The sequence below is a fragment of the Syngnathus acus genome, chromosome 3 (assembly GCF_901709675.1).
Source record: "Syngnathus acus chromosome 3, fSynAcu1.2, whole genome shotgun sequence".
NCBI lineage: Eukaryota > Metazoa > Chordata > Actinopteri > Syngnathiformes > Syngnathidae > Syngnathus > Syngnathus acus.
In genome coordinates, this window is record NC_051089.1 from 76,468 (window position 1) to 101,510 (window position 25,043).

Below are 25,043 nucleotides of genomic sequence, written 5' to 3' on the forward strand. Positions count from 1 at the left end.
AACCCGGAAATTAAAGCACTTCCCGCTCGACCCCCTTCGTTTACTTCCGGTAACGAAGAGAAATTGTAAATACTCGAGATATGATTTGAACAACATTTTTATAGCAGGAAAAGCGTTCAAGCAAATAGTTTTATTTCAAATGACGGCACTCTTTCTGTCCAATTAAATTCTAAATTAATTCTAAAAACATTTTGGGGGCAGTAATTCCTACCAGTAAAGAGTTTAGGATAGGCAGGACATTCTTTCCAGTAATAATAGCTTTTGTTATTTAGGGCAGGACAACCGTTTATGTCTTCCATGTGTTGCTGCACAAAGCAACAACAAAGCTGATGTGGTATCATGCACGGACTGCTAGGTCATGCACACACAGACTGCTAGGTCATGCACATGGCGCATGCTATCCCCAGCTTTAATGCGGATAGGCTAAAACATGTAGAAAAACACAAGTCATGGTTTGGTGGCAGTTTCCCACAGACGCGAGTTGTGTTGTCATGTGACGACCAGTGAGGTGACGATTCTGGGGTGTTCAGAGGGAAATAACCCCTTTTTTTGTTGTTAACAAAACAAACTAATCCACTTCCACTGGGGTTTTATTGTGAAGAAATGTACAGGTTCTCAATCACACATGTTGTCATGGTGACCATTACAGCAATTCAATTCAACACTTTATTCATCCCCAAGGGGCAATTTAAAGGTGCGTAAAAGTAGCTCAAAATGCAGCACAAGCAAGTGAATTAAACATATGCTTGTTGTCTTCACCATCAGCCAAGAAATTTCCGTGGCATTCCAGAACTGTTTTTCCATTCACACGAGCACAAACACGCACAAATGCACACGTGTACAAACGCGCGCACGCGCACACACCAAGTCTTTCATATGAGCGGTGTTTAAATAAAGGTAGAAAAATATCTGTAAGGTATTTACATTGTACCAGCTCACCGGACAGCAAGCCACGAATCGCACTTTCCGCACGCAACTGGGCGGGAAGACGACAGGCGACCGGCCCCCTCGGGCCGAACTTCCGAAAGGCGAGCCGAGTCACAGCAGAGGTCTTTACCTCTTTTCCCGACTCGTCCCCGGCGGCAGCATTAAAACTTGTGTTTGAGATAGTCCTTCATGACCTTGGCGATGGGAAGCTCCTCCAGGAGACACAGCCTCTGCAGGCCGACACACTGGCGGATCTTGATGCGACACACGTCCTGAAGGCTCCGAGGACGTTCTGAGCACAAACAACGCGAGCAGTTTGGCACGGCCCCGCCTGTTCGCCGACAGCAACCGAGCGCAGCGCCAGCGAGCGACTTTCGCCCCAAGGTAAATAGCGTCTGGCAAGCAGAACAAGGAAGAGCTGACCCCTCGGCATCGAGGGACGACGACGCGCTTGTCTGCAAAACGGTCCGCTGGCCGGGAACTCTAATGAATCTCACCTTTTGAAAGCATGTCTGAGAATGGAATCTTTTCCAGCCGATAGCAATGGGAGGAAAATGGCGCAACATCCTCCGGTTTCCAATTTACTTTGGCTTTGTTTGAATTGAATGCATGGACAAGTTGTATAACCCATACTTTTTGTGTATCACGCGCTCTCCCCCATAAATAAAGACTAGAAAAATCCCCCTCGGCGAGTGTTTCGAAAGACGAGCGACGACGTCACAAAAAAACTCGCTTTGGAACATACTTGGGGGGGGGGGAGCACACGAGGTAAGACGTGTCGTTTGATCTATGCTCGTTTCCTCGCCACGGCCCGAAGGAAAGGGAGATTGGGGAGATGCCGCTTTGTACTCACTTGTGACGTCCTGCAGGAAGTCCAGACACGGCCTGTTGTGTCTGGACATGCTGACGGAGACGGCGGCGGGCGTCTGGCCCTCGTAGTTCCTGGCGTTGGTGTCGGCGCCGTAAGCGTAGAGCATGCGCGCGCACAGCACGTCGTCGCGCAGCGCCGATAGATGCAGCGGCGTCTGGCCGTCCTCCAGCCGGCCCAGGTTGGTGTCGGCGCCACGCTGGAGGAACATGCGGCAGTACGAGTGGTTGCCCTTACTCACGGCGTAGCGCAACAGGAAGCCGTTCTGAATGTCAATGTTGGCGCCGTGGTCCAGCAGGATGCGCACGCAGCTGGAGCGCTCGCGGATGATGGCCAGCTGCAGCGGCGTGGTGCCCTTGTCGCTCAGCGGGTCCACTCGGGCACAGAACTCCAGCAGGAGGCGCACAAAGGAGTCGCGGCCGTAGTGGGCCGCCACATGCAGCGGCGTCCAGCCGTCGTAGCTCTTGGCGTCGATGATGTCGCCGCAAAAGTCCGACTCCAGCATGAGGCGGGCGATGCGAGCGCGCCCGTGCATGGCGGCGTAGTGCAGCGCCGTGAAGCCCCCGATTAAGTCCTTCACCGTCGGGTCCGCTGAGGGCCGAGAGGCAGACGACTATCAAACCAAAACAAAACTCTCGGCGGCAAAATCGCTCGCAACCCATGGATGCTCAGCTTGCCGCAAAGCTCTCCGTGGATATTACAACGGATGGATGGATGGATGGATGGATGGATGGATGGATGGATGGATGGATGGATGGATGGATGGATGGATGGATGGATGGATGGATGGATGGATGGATGGATGGATGGATGGATGAGAACAGAATGATGATGGCCCCACCCACCGGTATTTTACATAGCGACTTTGCTCCTTGCGGGTGATCTCTTTGGAGCCGTCAGTTCCCGTGAAGGCCAGAGCGAGGTAAAGACGAGCAAGGTAAAGACGACGCAAAATAGAAAAGCGCTCGAAAAGGAAATCAACAGACGTGACGAAAATCAGCCGCAGAGATCCTAATCCTTTTCACACGTCGTAAGTTGCCGTGTCAATTTTGGTGCCAATTGATAGCTGTTTTTGAAGCCATAGTCTCAACAATGATTTCCAACGGGATGGCTTCCTTCCGTGACATTACCGAGCAAGACACGGAAGGGAGGGCTGCGTGCCTCTATTCCTCATTCAAAGTGGGCATCCGTTGCTCTCCAAAATGAATGGATAAAGCAAAAAATGCTAACTTTTTTTCATTTTCCTGCTAAAACAAACAAAAAAAAAGATAATTTGGGCTGGCTCGTGAAAAATGAACCATCTAGGCATTACCGTCCCTTTGATATGAAGAGTAATTCATCATTGAGCAGAGCGGAACGTCGCTTAGGACGGTGCTACGTGGCCGCCGCCGACGTCGGGGCTGAGAGCGTGTTCATTCGCAAGTATTTCATCCGCATCGTCTCACGGCCTGGTCGTGATTTGACGAAGGCACTCGGAATCGGCGCCAGCGCCCCGGTAAACTCGCACACGAACGGACGGAGGTTTGGCTGACCTCCGTGCTCCAGGAAGACGCGCACGCATCGCTCCTTGCTCTTGGCGGCCGAGAAGTGCAGCAGCGTCCATCCGTTGGCGTCGCGGATCTTGGGTGAGTATCCGCGCTCCAGCATGCGGCGCACTGTGTATACGTCACCCGCCGCCACCGCCGCCTGGATCTGCAGCTCCTCGTGGAGCTCGGGGTTCCTACAGTTCAGCATCCTGTCGTCACATTTGGGAATGGGAATGTTCATCTTTGACCTAAGCTTTAGCGGGGAAAGATAAGGTGAAATATTCTGTGCGTCTGGGGACCGCCGCTGCAAATGTCAACACTTTGTTTGGGGATTGGACACAAGAAATGGCAGCCAGATTAAGTCAATTTCCTGATCTGGTTTTCTTCTACCTTTTCACCAGCTGAAGAGACAAACTTCTCTTCTTCATAGCGGACGCTTGCCAGCTTTGACTTGAATTTCCTGCAACACAACAAGTTCTCGAGTGAGTGAGTGAGTGAGTGAGTACAGAAATCCTTCTCTTGAGATTTTGATGCAGCGATTATTTGCTCAAAGTGACCGGAATAGTTCGTCCACCTGAAAATCTCGTTCCGGTCCCCCGGAATGCGAAACTAAGTCGTTCCTCCCCAATCACTCGATAAAAAGACTTCAGCAACAGCCGCATGAGAGTGTAAACAAAGAAAATGTCAAGTGACTAACTTGACAGTTTCGGCCGACAGTTACATGAACGTGACACTTTGGTTGACTCAGAATGTGGTGGTTTTCGCTAGCACTGTTAGCCGCGCGCGCAGGCTAACAAAGTGTAGACGCGCGCACGCGCGGGCGGGGACTGTCGAAGCCAGCAAGCAAGAGTGTGAAGACGTTTCGTGTGGCCGAATTTGACGTTTGGTATCGACGTATGAATGAACATGAACTCACTCCACGCTCAAATGTTGTGCCGCCAAGCTAGCACTAGTTAGCCGTGGAGGCTAACCCAAACAAAGTGTTGCGATTTGTGTATTTGGAACTGCGCGTGGGACTCAAGTGTGGCGCGGCGTGCCGACGAGAGGCACGTGTGCTATAGTGTTGCGTTTGTGCAGCGCGACAAGCCAACAAAAGACAACAGTGAACACACGGCGAGTGGACATCTCACGAACCAATCAGCGTCCAGACGCCAGGGAAACGAGCAGCGGCGGCGGAGGCAGCAGAAGCCAAGCAAAAACAAAAGAGCCAACTTGTTGTCAGTGCTGCATCTTGGTCCGTCGTCGCCGCGGCTCCAGAAATCTTGCAACCGCCTTCTGCACACGCATCGAACTCGAGTGCATCTTCGGGGGTTTTAGTCGTCAAAACTGTTAGCTTTAATCAAAAGTCTGCCTGTGCTCGGAAGCGTCATCGTCGTCACTTCCGTCATCATGACTTCACAATAACGGCGACGCCCCCGCCCGAGTATGGAGGACTAAAAGTGCCAAAACTCTCCATAACTTGTGAAATGGAGTCTCACATGATCCGAAACGCACTCATTGCCGAAATTAAATTTGGAATTCGAAACTTAAGTCACAAGAACTCTGTAAAAAAGTATCTGCTATTCTAAGCCACCTTCTATCCTCTTCGCTCACCCGCAATTGTTACTCGCACGGGATGCTCTATTCTCTCTTGGGGACATGCCGCCATCTTCTGCGCAGAAACAGTCAATGCAGCCTATTCAGCTTGGCCTGCTTGGCTGTCGCCCTACAAAACACAAGCCAGAAAGGCTGGGTGGGTGCTTTTCTCTCAACTGTCCTAAAAATGGAGAAATGGGAGTGGTTTTCGTCGGCCCTTGACCCGCCGGGTTCGTGACGATCACACGGAAGGACTTAATAACGCCTCCGACAGGACCCGCCCCCTCATTTGAATAACTTTTTTTCTGCACTGCCAAGATTAAAACTAAAATCAATAAAAGGTGAAAATAAAAAAACGTTATATAAACAATAGAAGTATTTCACAAAAAGGTATAAATAAAAGTGAGATTCAAAAATTAAAAATGAACATTTATTTTTTTAGACACACTTAAACAGAGTTGAGTAAAAAAAAAAAATTTAGAAAAAAGTTATTTTCTCAACTTTGTGAATTGGGGGTCCACCAGAAACGCTGACATTGGCCCAGTAACTGAGCGGCCCTTGAGAATTTTGGCCAGCGTCTTTTTGGGCCAAAGGAAAATCTGGTCCAAAAGGACCACTGCGCGACCCTTTTCCAGTGTTCTCCTCCTCGGGAAAGCCCTTCTCCAATCGGCTGGCGAGTTTGACGTCATAATGTCCACCAATGAGAAGGTACGGAACGAAATTCAAAATAGTCCAGAGATCAAAACGTCCGTGATATTTAAAAAAGCGAGCCTGCGCGGCGGCCGCCGGTGGCCAAGAAATGAATGACTGCAGTTGGGCGGGGTCAGGCTGTCAGGCGAAGCGAGGCGTTGGCGGCCAGTGGCGGGCCCAGCTGCTTCTTGTCCAACCATAGCTGGGCCAGCTGGCGCACGGAACCCCGCAAGGACGCCCAGGACCCCAAGCACATCTTGTGCTGGCTCGGCTCCAGGTGGGGGTCGCAGGTGATCGGGTGATGCACGTGCACAACGCCCGGGTCGCTGCTGCGGAACGGCGCGACGCCCGAGCGCAGTAACCTGTCAAAGAGGTCCACGTCCTCCAGGCCCCAACCCCGGATGGTGGTGTTGAAGCCCCCGGCGCGGAACAGATCGCCCTTGTGGGCGCACACCACCCCAAAGCCAAAGTTCCTCCACAGGCCCGTCTTGGCGGTGAAGGCGTAGTGGTTGGCGTCGGCGCGTTGCGTGCCGCCGCCGTACACCACCTTGGGGTCGTACTGGCTGAAAACGACGGGGAAGTAGGAGGAGCGGCCGGCCGCCGCGTTGGCCCTGCAGCGCTGCAGGAAGTCGGCGGTGAAGAGGAGATCCACGTCGCAGTAGAAGAGCAGCGAATGGTCGGAGAAGCGCGCCGAGCCCTCCTCCAGCGCCAGCGCCCGCGAGAAGGGGCCGGCCACGGCTTTGATCTCCAGCTCGGCCCGCGGGTACTTGATGTGGTACTCGCGCATCAGCTCCACCTGCTTGACCCGCTCGACACCATCGTCGGCGTTGAAGAGCAGGACGAGGAGCTTGACGTTCTGCTTGGGGATCAGGCACACGCGCTCCACGTTGGCCATGAAGCGCACAAAGACCTCGTAGCGGCCCGACAGCGGCACCAGGATGTTGACCTTGTCGTCGCGGCCGGCGTCCGCACGCTGGCCGACGGCCGGCGCCAGCTTGAAGGGGACCAGCATCTTCAGGGAGCTGAGGGACAGGAAGGAGAGAGAGTCCGAGTGGCGGTCGACGTGCGCCGCCAGGGCGGTGGCGTCGGTGGGCCGCTCCTCGCGCAACTGGATGCGGCTGAAGGTCTGCTGCAGGTACGCGTGTCTGCGCACCGGCACCGTCACGCTCCTGCCTTTGTGCTTCTTGTAGAGCAGCAGCAGGTCCAGCACATACTCGGCGCCGTAGAGCGGGTTGACCCGTCGGTAGCCGTACTGGATTTCCTTGAAGTCGATGACGCGGCCGCGGGTCTCGGCGTTGGCGTTGATCATCTCCATCACCTGCGGGAGATGTCGCGGCGTGTCATTTTTGCCGTGGTTAACTTTTTTTCCTCTAGCTACTTTGCTCGCGGATTCTATTTTAGCGAGCGGGAGCGTTTTGGTCGCTCGCGCCACTCTCGGCTCGCCGACCTGCATGATGATGTCGTCGAGGGCTTGGCGCTGCGCGGCGTCGGTCCCGCGGCGAGGCGGCTGCCCGTCCCAGGCGGAGAAGAGGTGCCTGGCGCTCAGGAAGTCCCATTCCAGCACGTCGCTGCGGCGGCGGGGCCGGAACCTCATGAAGGAAGGCGACGCCCCCAGCAGCCGGTCCTCGCGACTCGGCTCGGGGGCACCCGGGCGCGCCATCCCGACCAGCTCGCGGTGGAGGCGCACGGTGCGGTGGCGCAGCGCGGCCGCGCGCCGGCTCAACAGATAGGCGTGCAGGCGATACTGGTGAGGCGGGCTCTTGTTGGGGTGCAGCGTGACGGCCCGGTGAATCTTGCCGCTGCGCAGCTCACGGATGAAGCCTTTCTTGTCGGGCTCGTAGTTCTCGTAGAACAGCTGCTGCATCTGCGCGGCCGGCGTTACAACGGAGACGCGGTTAGCTCGCTCGCGTGCGCCGGTGACTTTGTTTCCTGAAAATGCGGCCGACAAATGCGGCCTTTTGAATTTAGACGCGGGCCTAGAGTTGGAAATCGGCCATTTTGCTTTCATTCACTGTGCCGATCCTTCGAGTGCGCACGCCTTTGCCATCGGGGGGCAGCGTGACTTGCACCATGTCAAGAAGAGTCCATCTTTGTGGAATTGAGACGTTTTTGTTCGGACAGCCTTGGTCACAGCTGTTGCCGCTTCCCGCTGCTGCGGCCTTTCTAAAAGTAGACCGTCCGGGGGAGGGGAGACACCTCGCTACGCTGCTCGTGCCGACGCAGCTGCCGTTCCCAGGCGGGCCCTGCTTTGTTGGCTCCAAAACAAAGACGGCTGAGGGAGGGAGTTAGGGTGCCGCCCAGTTTGTGGGCGAGCTAGCGTGGCAGCCGCCAACGTGAAACGCTTCTCTTTAACTGATGGGACGGGAGAAGAGAGAAAAAAAAAACAAAAAAACAGCGAGGCAACAGCTGTCATCCGCTGCCTTCCCAAGCAAACATGGGCGGGTCCAAACATCAAGCCCAAAGTCCAAATTAAAGCAGTCTGGGTCAAAGTGACTTCTTTTTTCCCCGTTGGAGGAAACGGCCACTGGAGCGAATGCCGCATGTGACCGGTTTGCCCGAGCCAGCGCAGCGAACAGCTCGTTGCTTCCTGAGGCCGTGACGCGATAGCAGGCGATACTAACCCTAACCTTGAGGCAAAAAAAAATAAAAAATGTCGGAAGGGTGGCCTGGGCGCTTTTCGGACAACAGGCGGCGGCGCCGGCCGGCGCACGGGTCGGCGCTAAGACGCTTAGCTGCTAATCCACCCTAATTGGATGCTAGCGCCAAGATGTGGGTCAGGAAGGTCGAAGCTTGACTCCATGGCGCCGGCCGGGGAAAGTTAGCGGAGCGGGTAGCGGCAAAGGCCGCTTGACAGATGAGCGCCGGTGCCTGACGAGGCGAGTGCGACTCAAACACAGCAGCGGCCACGCTTGCACCTCAACCGACCGACCGCGCAGCATTCAAATCCGTCCGGGTCCGTGTCTTCCGTGAGCAAAAGGCCCAACTGTGACAAAGATCAAGTATTCCCTCGTTTGCTCGAAAATCCACGCCCGTTTAAACTGACGACACCCTGTTGGTATCGACGTGTGTTTGAGTGTGTGTGGGGGGGGACATAGATAATCTGTGCCAGCCTACACGTGCGCCGTGTAACATCTTTTTGAAGAAACTGCCGTGCCTGAGAAAATCAACCAGTCAAAAGGCCTGACTGCGGCGTTGACATTTTCAACTGCGGCGTTGACATTTTCAACCGCGGCGATCCTCTGCGATCACCTCGGCACGTGAAGAACAATTGCGCTTTGTGGGATTCAAACAAGGATCCCGTGATGGCTTAGCTGGAGGGGTAACAACAGCACCCGGCGGCGGACTGACCTCGTAGGACCAGACGCACTGGACCCCGGCGAAGCGGCGCACGCAGCGCCCCACCTCCACGTCCTCGTGCGCCGTGTGCATCTGGCGCAGGCAGCGGCGCAGGTGCGGCGCCACGCGGCGCAGGACTTCTCGGCTCATGACCACACCGGGCCCGCCCATGCAGAAGTTCTCGCCGGGCTCCAGCGCCAGCTTGCCCAGCTCGTCGCGGGCGCCCATGCCCGTCTGGCCGAGGAAGATGGGCGCGCTGCCGTTGAGGCGGCGCAAAAAGCTCTCCAGACGCCGGCCTTTGACGTAGACGTCGTCGTCGGCCCGCATGAACCACTGGTAGCGCTCCAGGTAGTGGTCGTGCATGTACTTGAGCATCAGGAAGGACTTCTTCTGCGGCGGGTAGGAGTCGTCAGCGCCGCGCAGCGCCACCAGCGGCACGGGCGCCGAGGCATTGGAGCCCTCGCTGGAGAAGAACTCCACCCGGCCCGGGATGCTCCGGGCCCACGTTCTGCAAAGGAGCAAAACGTCCGTCGGAGGGACCGTAAGCATTATTTGGCTCCCCTTGAAGGAGTTTCCACTTTTGCCTACTCCAGGATAAAGCCAAGTCTCACTCGGGACGACCTACAACCAAACCCTCGACAAGCTGACGCCGCGTCACTTCCTTTCCGTTAGCTTTTGTCGTAAACTTTTTCGACGGGGCAAGTTGACACAATCAATCGAGAACTAATCGTTGAGCTTCTCGACAGTAAGTTGACTCCGGCTTTTCCTTGAACGCTCTGGCAGTTTATCTTTCCAACAGTAGCAGTTTGCCACCTGACGAGGAGCTGCTTGAGCGCAGCGCGCCTACCTGTGCGCGGCCACCGCGCGGCTGTTGAGGTACTTTTGCGCGGTCATGACGCCCACGAAGAGGAAGTCAGTGGAGCGCGCGGCTCCCGAGGCCGTCGTCTCCGTGGCCGGCGGGCGGCTGTCGCGAGGTGCCCACAGGGCGCCGGCGGCGCCGAGTCGCTCGTTGAGGCGGCAGCCGCCCGGGTTGCCTTTGGCGATCTCCGCGGCCTTGGGCAGGATGAGGCGAGAGGCCAGTGTGAAGCCCAGCACCAGGCCCAGCAGGACGCTCAACCAAGCTCTCCGGCTCCGACCTGCCATCCCTCCAGACAAGCATGAAATCATGTCCGAGAGGAAAAAATGCCGAGTGTCGGCCACGCGCCTTCTGCGTCTCGCTCGTGGTTCTTCTTCTTCCGCTTCTTCTTGTGCCCACGTAGCATCCCCGAAAACTGCTTGCTAGCCTGCCTGCCTGCCTGCCAGCCGTCGGCTCACATGCTCGCTCGGCCGGGCCCGGCCCAACTCGACGCGAGCTGCCGGCCGGCGACTTTCCAAGTCGCTCGCAGGATTGCAGGTGTTGAGAATGCGTCGGCTGGGTTATTCGGCCAAGTTGGCAGCAGGACGTCCACCGACGCAGAGTGCACGAGCGCGTTTGAGCTTTGCGGGCTTCCGTACGTGGGCCTCCTCCCAGAGGGCGTTCCAGAGGCGTTCATGTCGCATGGGAAAAAGCGCACGCAACTCACAACTCCCCTCACTCTCTTTGTGGACCTTTTTCCTGGCTCACCAATTTCAATTGCTGCAATAGGATTACGAAACAGAAACCTGGCGAGGACCACATTTCCAAATGAGGGCACAATTGTAATGTTTGCAGAGCTTTCTTGCTCGACAATAAAAAACGGTCCGACACAAGTGCACTTATCAAGACGGTGGTCCAATCGTTGAAAACAAATTCTCCGCTGCTCAATGAAGAGCACTGGACAGGATTGGGACACATTTATGGGGAATCTGGACGGCGATTGTGGGCGGAAGCGGTGGAAAAATGTTGCCTTGCTTTGGGGACGCAGTTCATGTAGGCCGCTGAGGCTATCTAGTGGCGGACGGTCCCTAGGAGGTTATTAGCTGTAATTACAACGACGAGCAAGCCCAGTGCGGAAAGTGCTGTTCGGCCGATGTTGACCATTGTTTACACTGTAAACAGGGGTGTCAAACTCTTCTTTTTTCGCGGGCCGCTTTGTAGTCATATGACTGTCGACCCAAATAAATGTATGAGCACCTCATATTATATACAGTAAAAGCTACAAAACAAACTGACAAATAACTCGTTTTCAAATCAGACGAGTAAAAACAGGTCAAATATTACAAAAAAAAATATTATTAAAAGTGAAGACAATTTGCAATTCTAGTATTGACACACGAATTTGATGCACAATTTGTCTTCGCGGGCCACATAAAATGATGTGGCGGGCCGTATGTGGCCCCCGAGCCTTGAGTTTGACACCTGTGGTTTACAGTCACCATTTTAACTAGGAGGGGTAGAGAGAGAGACTCTAAAGTCTGAAGTTGACATAGTTTGATTTATTGCTTCAAAATGTGGGCAGCAGAAGAGGAAAGTTTTGTTTTGAGTCAAGCGGCCAGAATGTAAAAAGGGGACTCTCTTATACATGTCGCGTTTGTGGCGAGCATGAAATCAAACACGCAAGTCAATCCGACGGCATTCCTTTAAATGCGCCTTTGTCAATCTCCGCCCCACCGGGCCCGTTGACATAAGCTCGCCCATCTCCAGAGGTTCCGGAGCAAACGAGCCAATCGGATCGAGGAGAATCACGTCCAGGTCGAAAGGTAAGCCGAGCTGCGGCGTTAGCGCAGAGTAACGTCAGCAGCCCGCCAGAGAAAGATTTTCAGCGTACATTGAGAATTGCCGCGCCTCAAACATCTGAGACATCCGGAAAAAGAAAAAGCAGGTGCGAAGCCTTTCCGGTGTGAGCTGTCACAATGCCAATCTTGAGAACGTACAAGAATTTAAAGCCCGAGAGGAGACACCGACGCCGACGTTCATCAGCCTCGCTCGCTGGTCGGCGACCATTTCCGAGCGCGACGTCATCCCGAGCTCGCGGCGAGAACCGGCACGCTAACACACACTGCAGCGAACCCTGCGGGCCATTGTAGGAATTCCTGGATTCTTATGCTGCCATTCATCTTACGTAGATGAGCGGGGGGTTCGCCGCAGCGTAATGCACGTTCCTTCCGAGGAGCCGCGAGCCGATGTCAGCCGGTGCCTGCGTACGGCGGGCGCACATACATGGAGGTCGTCTTGCGCGACCTCCTCTAACCTCATCCACCCGAAGGCGACGGGCCCCGCCTGCCGGGGCGCCACGAGCACGAGCCGCCGCCCTCGCCGCTCAGAGGACTGTACTCTGAAAGACAATGACAAGAACCCGTTGAGCGAGCACACAGCAAAGTCAGCTCACATGCTGCTTTCTTTTTGAAAGCAAGGTGCTCAAATGACTGGGGGGCAGTGCATGGATTAGCTCCTCTCGGGCTCCGTTGCCATCGCTTTGTTGCACTGAGGTGTTTGAAGGAGTCCGCCGAGAAGAGCCAGCAGCCTTCCTTCGCATATTAGCGGCAATTTGGGTTCCTTCCATTTTGCGTTACCTGAGCTGCGAAGCGGCTTCTTATGGCTCTTGGGTTTGAGCGCGGTGCTGGATGAGGCACCCTCGTCGCTGCTCTGCGGAGGTTAGACAACACATCAGGAGCCACGCGAGCAAGCGGAGGAGAGACCGCCCCACGTTTGTCACTGACCTCTTGCAATCGTCTGGAAGCCCCTTTAAAACTTTTGCCCAGTTGCAGGCTGTCCCACTCCTCAATCTTCTGCCTCCTCTTCTCCTCCTCTTGCTAAGGCACACGTCGGTTCACAGGTCACACGAGGAAGGCGCCGGCCGTCTCGCTGGCGCGCTTCGGCTGCTTGCGCTTCGGGCTGCTTGCGCTTCGGGCTGCTTGCGCTTCGGGCTGCTTGCGCTTCGGGCTGCTTGCGCTTCGGGCTGCTTGCGCTTCGCCTGCTTGCGCTCCGCCTGCTTGCGCTCCGCCTGCTTGCGCTCCGCCTGCTTGCGCTCCGCCTGCTTGCGCTCCGCCTGCTTGCGCTTCACCTGATTGCGCTTCTCCCTGAAAATGGCCGCCTTGGCGTCTTGCTCCTGCTGCATCTTCCTCCGAGACGCCTCCATGGCCTCCTGCCTCCTCACCACCTCCTCGGCGTCTACACATCAACATCAGTGTCGGCACTCAAAAACGCCGGCCCTGACTCACTCGTCGTTCAACTCTTTCCAGCGTTACGGTGGAAGCGTGCGTACGAGCCAATAGTCCGCTAGATGCCAACAGACGCCCGCCCGCCCGCCCGCTATCATTTGAAGGTGATGACGGCAAGTAACCTTGCAGGGTGGGGGCAGGGAGGGACCTGCTCCTCCTCTTCTTGGCCAGGTAGACCAGCAGCGTGCAGAGGGCAGCCAGCGTCAGCAGCACGTAGCAGCCGTACGCCCACAGCGGCTCGCCGACTGAAATTGTGCAAATCAAACACAGAGCGAAGGTGGAAAAGCCAGAGTCTTACGAAATGACAACGGGTGACTTGACAATCAAATGTTCACATTAACCGGATTCTTCTACTTTTTCTTTTTTTGTTGTTGTCGTTATCCAGCTTCTTCAGCGAGTTGATCATTTGAGTTCCAAAAGTCATATACCACGGGACAACTCGCACACATTTTCATATCATCCTCCTGCGATAGCAGGAAATGGTTTCTCGAAAAAGCTGCAACAACTGGTGTTCGTGCCCGCCCACATTGTTTGGTGTCACGGACAAGTGCAAAGAGTTTCATTGTGAACAAAACGCAGGTAAGATAGAATTCATGTGTTACTGAGCTCCCGCCTCGCCTCGCTTCGCTTCACCTCGCCTCACTTCGCTTCACCTCGCCTCACCCGTAAGGACTGCTCCATTTGTGTGATTTCGTTGGCGGACCTTTTGGGTGTAAGTCTCGAACAGAGCAAACGTGCGGTCGGTCACGTGACCCAAAAGACGCACAGAAGCGTCAATACGTACGGTGACCAAAACGAGTTGTTGCTTTGAGTGTTCAAGTTGCCAATCTTTGGTTACCTACCCATGAAGCCAACAGACGACAGGTGGTCGTGCTGCTGCCGCTTCAGCACTTTCTCGCCCTCTTTCGGTAGGACCTCGCCGTTCTCGTCCACGTCCGCAATCTCCACGTCGTCCATTTGGCCTCAAATTCCACGCCACGCCACGAGGCGACTAAATGATCGCGCCCGCCCGTCCAGGAACTCTTTGATCACTGTTAATTAGCCCTACTTAACCGTCAGCGCCGATGACTCGGTTAGGCGAAGGGAGCGGGATCGACATTCGGCAGACGATCCCAAACAGGATTTGCCAGCTTTTCTTCTTCGTTAGACAGCGACTGACTGCTCGCAGTTTGAGTTACCGCCCTCTACATGAGGACGGCGTTACTACGTCACATCGCGTCCGTCCCGTCCATTGCAACGTGCGTTTGGAATCAAAAGGTAATCGACGTATTTGAAGCTGGCTCATAGAACGTCGTTGAAAGCTAGATGAAACAAATCTCTCGAACTTGAATGATTGATTCGCGTCTTTTTGGGGTTTTTGGTACGTACTTTTAAAAAGTGGGGGAAAGTTATATTAGGCTGTGGCGCTCATTAGTACATGGTGACGCTGCATCTAGTGACGCCCTAACCCTCTTTATGCCACGTGCATTTTCCCGTCCAACTTTATTTTTTAGAATTTGCATTACTCTGTGGCCCGTTGCCAAATGAGTTGCTGGAAAATAATTACCCATTTAAATAATACATGTATGATATCAAAGCTTGCTAACAACAAAACCGGTCTTTCTGTTTACAGTTTGAGAAAGCGAGAGAGAACAAGCCCGCGTCTGGACGTGACGCCTCGTGTCACGTGACGCCAGTCCCCCTCAAAGATGGCGTCCCCCGGCGCAGCGCCTCGGAGGCTCGTGGCTGTCCTCGCTGAGGCTTACGAGTGCTTGGTGAACGCGCGTGCTACAAAACCGAAGCAAGACGCCGAGCAGGTGGCGCGCGCGATCATCGACGGCGTGCACGCCCATTCTCGCAACGGCGCGGCCGCTCAGGATGCGACCTGCTTGGCTCTGACGCTGATCGGCAGGATAGTTGCCACGGTGACGGCTCCCACGTCACACCTTGCCCGCTTCTACCAAGACACGCTGGAGGTCCTGCTTCGGGACCTGGACGTCGTGTCTCAGATGGTGAGCGAGTGTCGCGCGGCGTCCCGCCTCAGCTCACAATGCTAACGCTAACGCGCGGCAGGTGGCAACGTTTGCGTGTGAAGAGCGCGATCAAGTGGTCCGTCACTTGGCTGCGAAGAGCGCCTCCGCATGTGTCCTCTACCAACTGCAAGTATCCGTAAGTGCTTTATTCCGTGATTAAGACAAGGCGATACAAATCCATCCAGCCGCAAGAAGACAATTTAGTCAGAAGCGCCCAGGCAGATGCAGCAGCCTCGGCGGCGGCAGCAGCAGCAGGGCCAACGCTTAAGCTGATGTTTGACAAGTGCGCAGTCATTTCCAGACAAATACCTTTATGTCCGACGTACCTTTATGACCCAACGATAGGGCGTGCTCCATCCCTCCTGGCACGGGACCTGCGAGCGGGCGCTGCTCAGCTTGCCCGCTGGCCCCCAACTGGACGCCTGCTTGTGGTCGCTGACGCACGTCCTCCAGGAACTTCTGCGCACCAAGCGCCCAGGTCAAACGTCACACACCCTAAAGTAAAGCACCGCGGTGGGAGGAGGTCCAGTTGCTCAGCGGCTCCGACGCTGGCACACCAGAGCTTTGCAAAGTGCTGCATCCTTCCGTAGCGCAAAGGCACGGGCCCGTGGTTTGACGGGCGCGACGTCCCGACCAAAAAGAAGAGGCTGACTTTTGTCTTTGATCCATCAGAACCGGTCAGGACGCTCATCGCGGCCTTTGACGTGAGCGTCTGCACAGCAGCGTCCAGGTTCCTCAGCGCGGACCAGAGCGCCGGCGGCGCATCTGGCCTCGCCGACACCTTTTGCCACCTGCTGGACTTGCTGGAGTTCCTCACGGCATCCGGCGGCGGGAGCCCACGGCTGACGTACGTCCACGCCGCCGCGTTGGTAGCTGCCGTCAGCCGCGCGCCACTCTACTTTGTCAGCAAGAGGGCGGCGCTGTTGCTGAAGCGGGCGGCGCTGCGCAAGGCCGGCGAGGACTGGCTGGGAATGTGCGGAGAGAGCGCCGCCGACCTCGGCGCTCTCACCGCCGCCGTGTTGGACGCAGCGACGGCCGATTGGCTGTCGAGCGTGAGCGCCGAGTCGCTGACCTTTTTCGGCGGGTCGCGCAGCACCAAAGGAGGCAGCGAAGACGGCGAGTGTGACACGGCCATGCTGCGTGCCGTCAGCCTGCTGCTCATCAAAAGCGTCCAGTATCATGTGACGTCCGCCGCCACAGGTGAGAACAGCAAAATGACGAGCATGGTTTTCCTGCCCTGCGATTGGACGGACGGACGGACGGATGTTTTCCTGTTGCCATGACGACATGGGCCATTTTCTTGTTTGTGCCGCCTGGCATATGTGGCAATGTCTTTCACGCTTTGTAGCCGTCAAGACGTGCGCTTGTGCGGCTCAGACGGGAAACTTTTTTTGACCCTTGCGGTGGTCAGGAGAGCACCGGTCTCGCAGTCCCCCACGATCACCGCGCCACATTTGTCCAGGCGACGGGGAGGCCGGCGGCCATCTGACGCGTCTGTGGCGGTTCCTGCGCGAGAGGGGCGTGCGGCCGACGGACGGCGACCACGACTGCGCGCTCCTCCCGCTGCTGTTTGGTGAGCAGGACGACGACATGATGGAAGCTGCCAAAGCGGCGCTCGTCATCTTCCTCCGCCTCAGGTACGTCACTGGACTGCACGTATTTGGCGCTTCACAGTGCCGCACATTCACACACCAGTGGGAGGCTGCTGCCATGCATAGCGCTGCCAGGTCCACAGTGGGAGCAGACTGGTCACTATTTGTGAAGCCAAAAGAAAATTCAAGTGGCTCGCTCGTGCTGAGTGGATTTTCACCATTGGCAGCGCCGCCCCCGCCAAGAGCAAATGCGCCTTTGTGCCTCCCGGCAGAGAGAACTGCGCGAGCGCCGAAGCCCCCTGCGCCGCCGGCTGCAACCCGCACTGCCACTTCCTGTTCCTCCTGCGCGCCGTCTGGTGGGACCACCGCATCCTGCTGGACTTCCTCATGTCAACGGAAACCTGCTTCCTGGAGTACTTTCTGCGCTACCTGCGCTACCTGAGGACTGAGTGGCGGGGTTTCGCCGCCTCGTGCCGGCGACTGGACGCGGAGGCGCTGCCGAGGGTTCCCTTTGGCCGAGACGGAGAAGGGCGAAGGCGGCGGCGGACGGGCCAGCACACGTTGGGGAGAGCGAGGCGTTGTCTGCTCCGGCTGCACCTCTTGCTGGCCAGGCTGCACCACAAGAAACTTTTTCCATACAAGGCAGACGCGCTCCTGCGACTCTTATGGCAAGTGACGCGACAGCTTGGCCAGGACGGCCTGACCTGACCGACTACGCGCTTCATGCCGCAACTTAGCAACTTCTCTCGACAACCAATCGATCATCGGATGAGTTGCTCATGGTTAGCTGTCCGAATTTCAGCCTCTGAACAAGTTCATCATTTGGCAAAATAGTCACAAGGTGAGCGATTTTAAAACGCCATGAACTTTCAAACGCGTCGCTCAGCCCGATAGCAAAATTGCCTGTCTTTTTTTTTTATTTTTTATACACACTATCTGTCGTGTCTCAATTGCAAGAATTTTTTTTTAAAATAAACACAGTGTGTCTTTTCTGTCATTGTCTTTGTGGCCCTTTAACCTTGCGCATGCGCCATACATCTTAAATAGTGCTGCACACGGGCAACCATTGTTGCCATCTTTGCTACAACAAACACAGCCTGTGCCACTGGTTATTTGGCCACTTTTGCTGCTTGAAATGATTTGAAAAGTTCAGTGAAGCAGTAAAACCTCAGCCAGCTAAAGTGCAGCATCTTCAGAGCAGCGAGCTTTAACGAACATACAATCGGATTGAACGAGTTTGATGCGTGGTTCGGACGGCTTCTGGACGACTGGCCATCAACGTACCACAGCAGCCAGCCAGCCGCTCTATGTACGTAGAGTGACCAACGGCGGTCAGTGTCTGTTGAGGGAATTTGTGGAGAGATTGCTGCTGCTGATATTGCTGGGTGGGGCTGGCCTGATCTGGCCAGAGTGTACTAAAAAAAACACAGAAAACAAAAAGACACTCATTCAATACAATATCCATGTAAAATTGGTGTTGATCCCATTCAAAGTTGAATTAAAGAACAAGACTAGCGCACTTTGGGTATCAGTGCCAAAAAGCCTCCAGCACGTGCCACTTTTATTTTGGACAAAACACACACATGGAGATTTCATTCAAAGTTTATATTTGGAAAACCAGAGAACAGGGTTAGTGGGTTAGGGTTAGTCCAGTGGGGATAGGGACTCAATCCACAGCTTACATTACAAACGCATTAAGGTTAAGAGAGAAAAAAAAAAACTAATTCAAAGCAGGGATTATGCCCCAATAAGCGTGTTCCAAGAAAGACAGGCTTCCCCTAAATAATTGAATTTTAAATTAAAATACAAGCCTTTAACTTGGTTCATATTTGGCCTTTTTTACACTCATTGCAGATGGCGCCGTCAGCAGAAATCTCGGCTCGACCGTCTTTGGCTCGAGTCGGCGTCCGTCAAGGACCTTCTGGTAAGCCGCACTTGCGATTTCGCACCTCCACCACCTCCCTCCTCTCCCGCAGGAAAATTCCAAAGGAGTCCTTCTCTTTGCTCTCCTCCACTTCTGTAAACAAACACACACATGACACAGGAGATATCAGCGCTCGAATGCTCCATCCCCAGCCATTGTGACAGTGTTCTCCAGCGGCCCAAACCCCAGTGAGGAAGAGGTGACTAATGAGCAAGCCAAAGGCACAGCAGAGCGCTAGGCAAGTTTAGCATTTCAAGAGAAAAAAAAAAAAAAAAGATTGTTGTCAAACGCCAGGCCCGGGGGCTAGATACGGCCCGCCACATCATTTTATGTGGCCGCCGAAGACAAATTGTGTCAATACTAAAATTACAAATTGTCCTCACTTTTACAGAAATACAGATATTGCGAGAAATTCTTGTTACCATTGCGCTTTTAACAATATTTCAGCAGTTTTAGTCTAGCCTAGTGATTCGGCAGTTTGTCGTCTAGCCTATACTGTATATAATAAAAGGCGTTGACGGTCATAATGGCCCTCCCGAGGAAACTACCATGCGGCCCGCCACAACAATGAAGAAGGTTGCGGGGGTGAGCGCAAACGCGCTTGAGAAGGACCGCAGACGTCACTCTCTGTTTCGGAAGACGTGCCAAATAGAAGCCTCTGCTATCAACGGCGCACTCAAATCAAAGTGTGTGTGTCCCCCCCCCCCCCATCTTACTACTGTGGTCCACGTCATCCGTGTCGCTGTCCGCCGCTGCCGCCGTGTCATCTTCCGAGTCACAGATGCCACGAGTCATGATGAGGTCGCTGGGCCCGCCCACGTGGACTTTTTCTGCAACAAAGAAAAAAAAAAAAAAAACCTTCATGAGAAACGTCATTCTCCGTGTTGAAACACTGAAAGGAGCGGCAAGACCGGCCCAGCGAGCTGTCAATGCTTGAAGTTACGTGCGCTGGCCGTGGAACGGGCCCACCCAGAAAAAAGGCAAGCTGTGTTGCTTTCTATTCTTTCCACTCAACGTCTACCAGTTGCCAATGCACAATCTGCGCAACCAATGAGAAAAAAGGAAAATAAGAAACTAATAAAAAGAAACCAAAAGCAGCGCACATGATTTCGTTGTCTGCATTCCATTCCATGCGAGCGCTTTCATTTGGGAAGGCGCCCGCTGCTGACTTTTTGACACTTCCAAGCCCAAACACAAGTGAGGAGAAGCGCACCCCCCCCCCCGCGCACCCCACCGATTGCCGTAGTTTTTTTTTTTGCCCACCTGCAACAGACGCCGACGGCATGCGGACGGCGCCGAGATCCCTGGCCAGTCGCTCCAGCTGTTCCCGCCGCTTTCCGCTTTGGGCATCCGTCTGACAGCGAGAAAGGCACCGAGGAAGCTCGAACTCTGCGCCACCCGTCCGGGGCGCTCGGAAACACTCACCAGCTGCTGGTGGAGTCTCTCGTATTCCGGTCGATAATCCCTAAGCAACACAAGCGCCGGATTGATTTGAAGCATTTCGAGCAACTGCTGGCTAACGTGTTAGCGTCCGCAACATTGCCCGCTAACTGCGCCTCAGCGGCAGACTGGCTCGTTTGAACGAGGAGCGCGGTGGCCCGCCCCGCACACCGTGAGTTTACCGCCCGCTCTGAAATTCAAGTGGTGCAGGAGCAACATTGGACGAAACAAACGGCACAGGAGCGGGCCGATCGCAAGTCAGACAATAGCAAGCGGAGACTTTGACCAGTGGCTCGGGAGTCTTTTCATAACGCTCGGAGGAGGGTTAACCCTTACCCTAACCCAGGGGGGTCAAGGGCGCAATGAGCAAAAGACAAAAGAGTCTCACCTTTCGTACTCGTCGGCGGCTTCCCGCACCTGGACCAGCAGCTCCTCCAATCCGCTGCCCGTCACTGACGACACGCCCGCTACCTGCGCCACAACCGCAAATGACTTGAGCGCCGTCGGGAAAAGAACAGAAAGAAGCGCCGAGGCCACCGCTGGGCGTCGGGCCCTGAAAGGAGGCGACCGCCGCGGTTACCCTGAGGTTGGCATAGAATTCGTCCAGGACCAGACTCATGGAGCGCGTCAGGTTGCTGACGTACGAGCTTTCCTGGTTGAGGGCGTCCTGGAAAGCCTCAAAGTCCTTCATCCACTCCACGGCGAAGCTTTCCTCGATGATGTCTGTCTGCAAGACGCACGGGCCTTTGTCAGCATCAACGTGGCCGGCCGGCCGGCCGGGCCGGCCGCCAGCCCGCCAGCCGGCTGATTCCCAAATTCCCATTTGGCCTCAAAACAAAGAGGCACTGACAACAACGATGCGCACTCACTTTGTTCATGACCACAACAAAGGGCAGTTTGGTCTTGTAGAGAATGCTGAAAGGACAAACATTGGCTCAATGGCAAAATGTCACAGCCTCAAGACCTACCTTGACCTACCTGCAGGCGTACAACATGTTGGACATGAAAGTGACGGGACTGACGCTGCGGGACGTGTCCAGCACGTAGAGCACCACGCAGGGGAAGGACGAGGCCTGGCGAGCACCGGCGCGTCAATCGTTTGCGCCAGCTTCGAGCACCGGCGCGTCAGTCGTTTGCGCCGGCTTCGAGCACCGGCGCGTCAATCGTTTGCGTCGGCTTTGAGCGCGCGTGACGCACCAGCGCTTCCGTGATGATGCTGCCCGACGCCGACCACGTGAACACTTCGATCTGGCCCGGCGTATCGATGAGCACGTACCTGCGGAGGGAGGGCGGAGCGGCGTCAAAACCAGCATGCCAGATGGGCGGGCCTCTTGCTGGCGCTGCCTTAACTGACCTGTGACTGTGCTGCTTCTTCTCAATGAAACGCATCACCTAAAACGACAGGCAAACGTATCATTCATGACTACAATTGGAGCGTGGAAATGACAGGGAACAAAGCGGACAGGCGGGCAAATTGGGCCCGGCCCGGCCCGGCTCACCTGATCAAAGCGCGTGGCAAAGAGGTTGAGCGACGTGACAATGGCTCCGTTGGGTCCCAGGCCGTACTGCTTCATCACCTCTTTGTAGTTGACCGTGTCTCGAATGTCTGCCGCCCGCCAGGTGGGTCAGATGTGAAAGGTCACGCGGGGAAGGGAGCCGCGTCCAGCGTCGCCTTACCTATGTTGGCCGGGAAGGGAACATCGTGAACGGCCGGATCCAGGTTGATCAGGTACGGGGGACTTTGGAGGGTGTGAAGGTGAGCCGCCAGCCTCTGTGGAATCGTCCGGACAAGAAACCCACGATTATTAGGACAGTCCGTAATTGCCGTCAGCGGATTTTGCAGACATTTTATTAAAAAAAAAAGAAAGAAAAAAAAAAAGACAACAAAACTACTGTTGAGCAGGTCACCCAAGAGGGAGTGAACAAGCTTTTGGAAAGTGCAACTACTTGAATCACAAGCCTGTACAGCAGTTATCAGTTGCTATTGTGTATTATTCAAGCCAGTGTAGGTACATTTCATTCGCAATATAAATTCCATGAATCTGAGACGTTTGCGACGATGACAGATCAACTCAAGTGGCTCAAGTTTAAAGCGCAAGAGCGTGTAGGCGAGGCGGCTTCGAGTCAGGAGCCACAAAAGTGGAGCAGTGCACTTTTGAGGCTCGCCGAAGTGACGGGGAACACGACAATGACTCAAGAAAACGTGAGCAGATTTTTGTTTGACTCGACGTCCTCTCGGTGCGACGTGAACGCAGCAAGTGAGTGACACTTGATGCTGTGCTAAGGGGGGTTGTCTCGCATTGGCGCCATTTCTTTGCAGCGCTACCTGAACGAAGGTCGTCTTTCCGGATCCGGCCATGCCGAGCACGAGCAAACACACAGCTTTTCTCCCATCGTCAACATTCTTTGCCTCATCCGACGAAACGCCAACGCTTGCGTCGCGCGCCGCCATTGTTTAACGCGTCTCGTCTCGTCTCTGTCTCCTTCTTCTTCTTCTTTCACTTCTTCTTCGTCTCCTTCTTGAGCTCTTTCTCCTTCTTTCTCGCGCCCCCACTTCTTCTTCGTCTCCCTCTTCTTCTCCTTCTTGCGCATTACCGCCACCCACTGGTGCAAAGCGCGAACCAAACTGACGACTAAACCACTAAAAAAATCAAATGTCTAACAACTCGCCAAAAAATAAAAGGCGTTTGCCCCCGCTCGACTTTAAACAACATAACTGCCTTGGATTTGATTCTCCGCCTGGCTCTCCTCTCTTGCCGCCATTTGACTCCCAACTTTGCACACTTGACAGACAGACAGACAGAGCAGCGCTCCCTCCCTCCCTATTGGCACGCTACCTGGTGTCCAATGGCAATAAAGACGTTCTCTTCTTCTCTTCTCTTCTCTATTTGGTTTTGTGAAGGAACTCCTCCAAGCAAGTAAGCAAGCGTCTACTCTAAGGGCCATTTCACGCACATTCAGAATCAGCTTTATTGACCAAGTTTGTGCATGCCAAACAGGGAATTTGATCTCAGCCTCTGTACAACATTCAGGTAACTAACAACATTTAGTAACAGGATGTTATTGCACAGTGATGACTCGGAGTCTGCGTGAGTGCTGAGAGTTCATCAGCCTGGGGGACTTTCGCCTCCCGTCGAGGGGTATAAGGGCGAGCGAGAGAAAGAAATTGGATACGACGCAGTGAGTTTGTCACATTTATTGGTGAGATTTGTTCCCAATCAAGGCGACGTCAGAGGCGTGGCCGCTGCTGATCTCTGACACACGTGCAGCCGACGGCGACGAGGCGACGTTCCAAGCGGTAGCGGCGCATCTGATGCGGGGGGGCGCCCGACGACTTGACGCGGCGCAGCAGCAGAACCTGATGCAGGATGGGCCGCGACTCCAGCCTCAGGTCCTCCACGCCGCTCGAGTCCAGGCAGCCGCGCAACACGCAGCGGGCCTCAGACACGGGAGGGAAGAGCGCCGCGTCCTGCGACACGCTGAGCGAGCGCCACAGGGTCATCAATATGGAACTGCATGGATGTGTGCGTGCGCGTTTCCCTACTTATACGTCCAGGGTGAGATGGAGCGGTTGTGCAGCGCTCGCAACGTTTTGGCAGAGAGCAAGACGTCTGGGTTGAACTCGAGGGTCACCGTTTCGGTCGGCGCCTCGTGGCTCCTGTCTTCGGACCGGCGGTCTGCTCCCACCGCGGCCACCGCCGTGCCCTCCCACATCAACGCCGTCGACATTGCCATCGCCACCTGAACGCATCGCACCCAGCGCTCATCAAAGCTAAGAAAGACCACGACAGGAACGAAAAGTATCACGGTACGCCCATTATGGCCGACGGATGGTTGAAAGCGGAACGTGCACGGGAAAGGGCAGACATCAGGTGACGCCGTTCCTTCTTCATTTTACGCTAACTGCTTCAAGCACGGGGCGCGAAAAAACAAACCGGAGGACGGCACGGCACGTAGTATGTGCGGCGACCATTTCACTGTGACTCTGTGTCGTCGCCCCAAAGGGAGACGACAGCACACTGAGATAGATCTGCCACCAAGCGTTGCCACCAAGAGCGGGCGGGGGGGCGTCTTAAATGGTCGCTCGGTACGGCGCCGCGCCCGCGCGCCATCCGTTGCATCCTGCCAACTGCGCCGGCCCCTGCTCCAGGTTTTGAAATGGACGGGACTCGACCCGGCCGGCGGTGAACAAACGGAAAGGCGAGCGCGCGCCGCAACACAGACGGACGCAGAATGCTGCGCACAGGGACAATGGACAGACGTACGGAGACAAGCTCAAAAGCCACGGAGGGAGGGAGGGCCTCTCCATCTGAGGAGATGCTTGGCCAGCCAGCATACACGGCCTGGCTCGGGTCTTACCGTCAGGAGGGCACCGTTTAGCGTGGGAAACATTGTCGTCACTCAGCGGAACGCTCCCTTGTCACACGACGGCCGCCGGAGGTGCACCAATGACAAGTCTGCGCCATTCCTCGGGGGCCTTTATCCTCATCTGCCAGCGCCCGTGTCATCTTTGATCTTCCTCGCTAAAACCGCACCGGCCGGCGTGTCAAAGTGTGACGGGGCGCGTCAAAGCGTGACGCCCGACCCACTTTCGATTCTTTGATCTGGTCAGGTTCCGTTTTGGGATGAAAGGATGGTGACTTCCCCGCAGACACGCGCTAGTTAGCCAGTCACCCCCCCACCCCCCGGCCAGGCTCCTGCCCGACATTCGCCACAAAGAGCCAGGGCAAAGGCAAAGTGAAGGGGCAGAGCCAGGACATGGGAACCTCTCTCCTTCCGCTGCGAAGTAGGCCCTCATCTGGCCTTTGATGGTTGCACAGGGAGATGAAGGCCCCCGCCCGAGACAGGAAGCCGTCCGTGCGTGTCAGCGAGTCTGACCTGCTTTGCAGTGACTCACTCGCAACCACACAGCTGCAGTGGCGCATCCTCCGCTTCCTTCCTTCCGCCCGCGTTACGACTCGGCCGACTTTCTTTCGCTGCTCTTCTTGCCCGATCCGAGAAGCTTCTCTTTGCGACCAGCGTCTCTTCCCAGAA

General features: G+C 55.4%; 6 protein-coding genes across 15 annotated transcripts; 1 reads left to right on the forward strand and 5 right to left on the reverse strand.

Annotated features, from left to right (window-relative positions):
• Positions 1–572: 572 nt before the first annotated feature.
• LOC119120928 (ankyrin repeat and SOCS box protein 7) lies at positions 573–4,632 on the reverse strand. Of its 9 annotated transcripts, none has more exons than XM_037248197.1 (5): positions 4,456–4,632; positions 3,712–3,781; positions 3,328–3,574; positions 1,781–2,386; positions 573–1,219 (listed from the first exon to the last, which is right to left on the reverse strand). In XM_037248197.1, exons 3-5 carry the CDS (start codon positions 3,560–3,562, stop codon positions 1,089–1,091), a joined length of 972 nt encoding a protein of 323 aa, XP_037104092.1. In that variant the 5' UTR covers positions 3,563–3,574; positions 3,712–3,781; positions 4,456–4,632; the 3' UTR covers positions 573–1,088. The 9 variants fall into 9 exon arrangements, with proteins under 9 accessions (XP_037104092.1, XP_037104089.1, XP_037104085.1 ...); XM_037248194.1 differs by having other exon boundaries at positions 3,328–3,515; positions 4,456–4,620; XM_037248190.1 differs by having other exon boundaries at positions 3,328–3,530; positions 4,456–4,616.
• A 678-nt stretch (positions 4,633–5,310) lies between these two features.
• Positions 5,311–10,554, reverse strand: LOC119120789 (chondroitin sulfate synthase 1-like). The gene is made up of 4 exons (XM_037248000.1): positions 9,770–10,554; positions 8,935–9,430; positions 7,034–7,450; positions 5,311–6,904 (listed from the first exon to the last, which is right to left on the reverse strand). The coding sequence occupies exons 1-4, from the start codon at positions 10,087–10,089 to the stop codon at positions 5,720–5,722; spliced, it is 2,418 nt and encodes an 805-aa protein (XP_037103895.1). The 5' UTR covers positions 10,090–10,554; the 3' UTR covers positions 5,311–5,719.
• A 742-nt stretch (positions 10,555–11,296) lies between these two features.
• On the reverse strand, positions 11,297–14,199 carry LOC119120528 (selenoprotein S-like). Its single transcript, XM_037247499.1, has 6 exons — positions 13,884–14,199; positions 13,164–13,286; positions 12,885–12,991; positions 12,541–12,633; positions 12,394–12,466; positions 11,297–12,155 (listed from the first exon to the last, which is right to left on the reverse strand). The coding sequence occupies exons 1-6, from the start codon at positions 13,996–13,998 to the stop codon at positions 12,073–12,075; spliced, it is 594 nt and encodes a 197-aa protein (XP_037103394.1). The 5' UTR covers positions 13,999–14,199; the 3' UTR covers positions 11,297–12,072.
• LOC119120526 (protein Lines homolog 1-like) lies at positions 13,285–17,601 on the forward strand. 2 transcript variants are annotated; one of them, XM_037247496.1, is made up of 7 exons: positions 13,285–13,620; positions 14,654–15,032; positions 15,094–15,189; positions 15,399–15,531; positions 15,726–16,253; positions 16,516–16,690; positions 16,918–17,601. In XM_037247496.1, exons 2-7 carry the CDS (start codon positions 14,730–14,732, stop codon positions 17,351–17,353), a joined length of 1,671 nt encoding a protein of 556 aa, XP_037103391.1. In that variant the 5' UTR covers positions 13,285–13,620; positions 14,654–14,729; the 3' UTR covers positions 17,354–17,601. The 2 variants fall into 2 exon arrangements, with proteins under 2 accessions (XP_037103391.1, XP_037103392.1); XM_037247497.1 differs by lacking the exon at positions 13,285–13,620 and adding an exon at positions 13,909–13,949.
• Positions 17,602–18,165: 564 nt separating this feature from the next.
• Positions 18,166–22,556, reverse strand: LOC119120527 (GPN-loop GTPase 1-like). The gene is made up of 13 exons (XM_037247498.1): positions 22,336–22,556; positions 21,687–21,780; positions 21,509–21,615; positions 21,364–21,401; positions 21,207–21,285; positions 20,988–21,082; positions 20,879–20,924; positions 20,590–20,736; positions 20,398–20,480; positions 19,995–20,034; positions 19,833–19,923; positions 19,286–19,399; positions 18,166–18,662 (listed from the first exon to the last, which is right to left on the reverse strand). The coding sequence occupies exons 1-13, from the start codon at positions 22,459–22,461 to the stop codon at positions 18,556–18,558; spliced, it is 1,167 nt and encodes a 388-aa protein (XP_037103393.1). The 5' UTR covers positions 22,462–22,556; the 3' UTR covers positions 18,166–18,555.
• A 633-nt stretch (positions 22,557–23,189) lies between these two features.
• On the reverse strand, positions 23,190–25,005 carry LOC119120507 (interleukin-17F-like). Its single transcript, XM_037247472.1, has 3 exons — positions 24,369–25,005; positions 23,554–23,750; positions 23,190–23,488 (listed from the first exon to the last, which is right to left on the reverse strand). Exons 1-3 carry the CDS (start codon positions 24,399–24,401, stop codon positions 23,239–23,241), a joined length of 480 nt encoding a protein of 159 aa, XP_037103367.1. The 5' UTR covers positions 24,402–25,005; the 3' UTR covers positions 23,190–23,238.
• Between the last annotated feature and the right edge of the window lie 38 nt (positions 25,006–25,043).

What these genes read in the sequence shown, in the direction of transcription:
- LOC119120526 (XM_037247496.1), top strand. Translation starts at nt 14,730, where the DNA reads ATGGCGTCCCCCGGCGCAGCGCCTCGGAGGCTCGTGGCTGTCCTCGCT. An exon ending in TCTACCAACTGCAAGTATCC is followed by an intron (nt 15,190 to 15,398) that starts GTAAGTGCTTTA and finishes ACCCAACGATAG; the next exon opens with GGCGTGCTCCATCCCTCCTG. An exon ending in GTCATCTTCCTCCGCCTCAG is followed by an intron (nt 16,691 to 16,917) that starts GTACGTCACTGG and finishes GCCTCCCGGCAG; the next exon opens with AGAGAACTGCGCGAGCGCCG.
- LOC119120527 (XM_037247498.1), bottom strand. Translation starts at nt 22,461, where the DNA reads ATGGCGGCGCGCGACGCAAGCGTTGGCGTTTCGTCGGATGAGGCAAAG. An exon ending in GCCGCCGACGAGTACGAAAG is followed by an intron (nt 20,035 to 20,397) that starts GTGAGACTCTTT and finishes TGTGTTGCTTAG; the next exon opens with GGATTATCGACCGGAATACG. An exon ending in GGATGACGTGGACCACAGTA is followed by an intron (nt 18,663 to 19,285) that starts GTAAGATGGGGG and finishes GTTTGTTTACAG; the next exon opens with AAGTGGAGGAGAGCAAAGAG.
- LOC119120528 (XM_037247499.1), bottom strand. Translation starts at nt 13,998, where the DNA reads ATGGACGACGTGGAGATTGCGGACGTGGACGAGAACGGCGAGGTCCTA. An exon ending in CCCTGCCCCCACCCTGCAAG is followed by an intron (nt 12,992 to 13,163) that starts GTTACTTGCCGT and finishes GTTGATGTGTAG; the next exon opens with ACGCCGAGGAGGTGGTGAGG. An exon ending in TCAGGGAGAAGCGCAATCAG is followed by an intron (nt 12,634 to 12,884) that starts GTGAAGCGCAAG and finishes CGTGTGCCTTAG; the next exon opens with CAAGAGGAGGAGAAGAGGAG.
- LOC119120928 (XM_037248188.1), bottom strand. Translation starts at nt 3,983, where the DNA reads ATGCGGCTGTTGCTGAAGTCTTTTTATCGAGTGATTGGGGAGGAACGA. An exon ending in GACCGGAACGAGATTTTCAG is followed by an intron (nt 3,782 to 3,895) that starts GTGGACGAACTA and finishes GTTGTGTTGCAG; the next exon opens with GAAATTCAAGTCAAAGCTGG. An exon ending in CTTCCTGCAGGACGTCACAA is followed by an intron (nt 1,220 to 1,780) that starts GTGAGTACAAAG and finishes GTTTGTGCTCAG; the next exon opens with AACGTCCTCGGAGCCTTCAG.
- LOC119120507 (XM_037247472.1), bottom strand. Translation starts at nt 24,401, where the DNA reads ATGTTTCCCACGCTAAACGGTGCCCTCCTGACG. An exon ending in TAAACGGTGCCCTCCTGACG is followed by an intron (nt 23,751 to 24,368) that starts GTAAGACCCGAG and finishes CGATGCGTTCAG; the next exon opens with GTGGCGATGGCAATGTCGAC. An exon ending in ATCTCACCCTGGACGTATAA is followed by an intron (nt 23,489 to 23,553) that starts GTAGGGAAACGC and finishes GCGCTCGCTCAG; the next exon opens with CGTGTCGCAGGACGCGGCGC.
- LOC119120789 (XM_037248000.1), bottom strand. Translation starts at nt 10,089, where the DNA reads ATGATTTCATGCTTGTCTGGAGGGATGGCAGGTCGGAGCCGGAGAGCT. An exon ending in CGCGCGGTGGCCGCGCACAG is followed by an intron (nt 9,431 to 9,769) that starts GTAGGCGCGCTG and finishes GCTCCTTTGCAG; the next exon opens with AACGTGGGCCCGGAGCATCC. An exon ending in AGTGCGTCTGGTCCTACGAG is followed by an intron (nt 7,451 to 8,934) that starts GTCAGTCCGCCG and finishes CCGGCCGCGCAG; the next exon opens with ATGCAGCAGCTGTTCTACGA.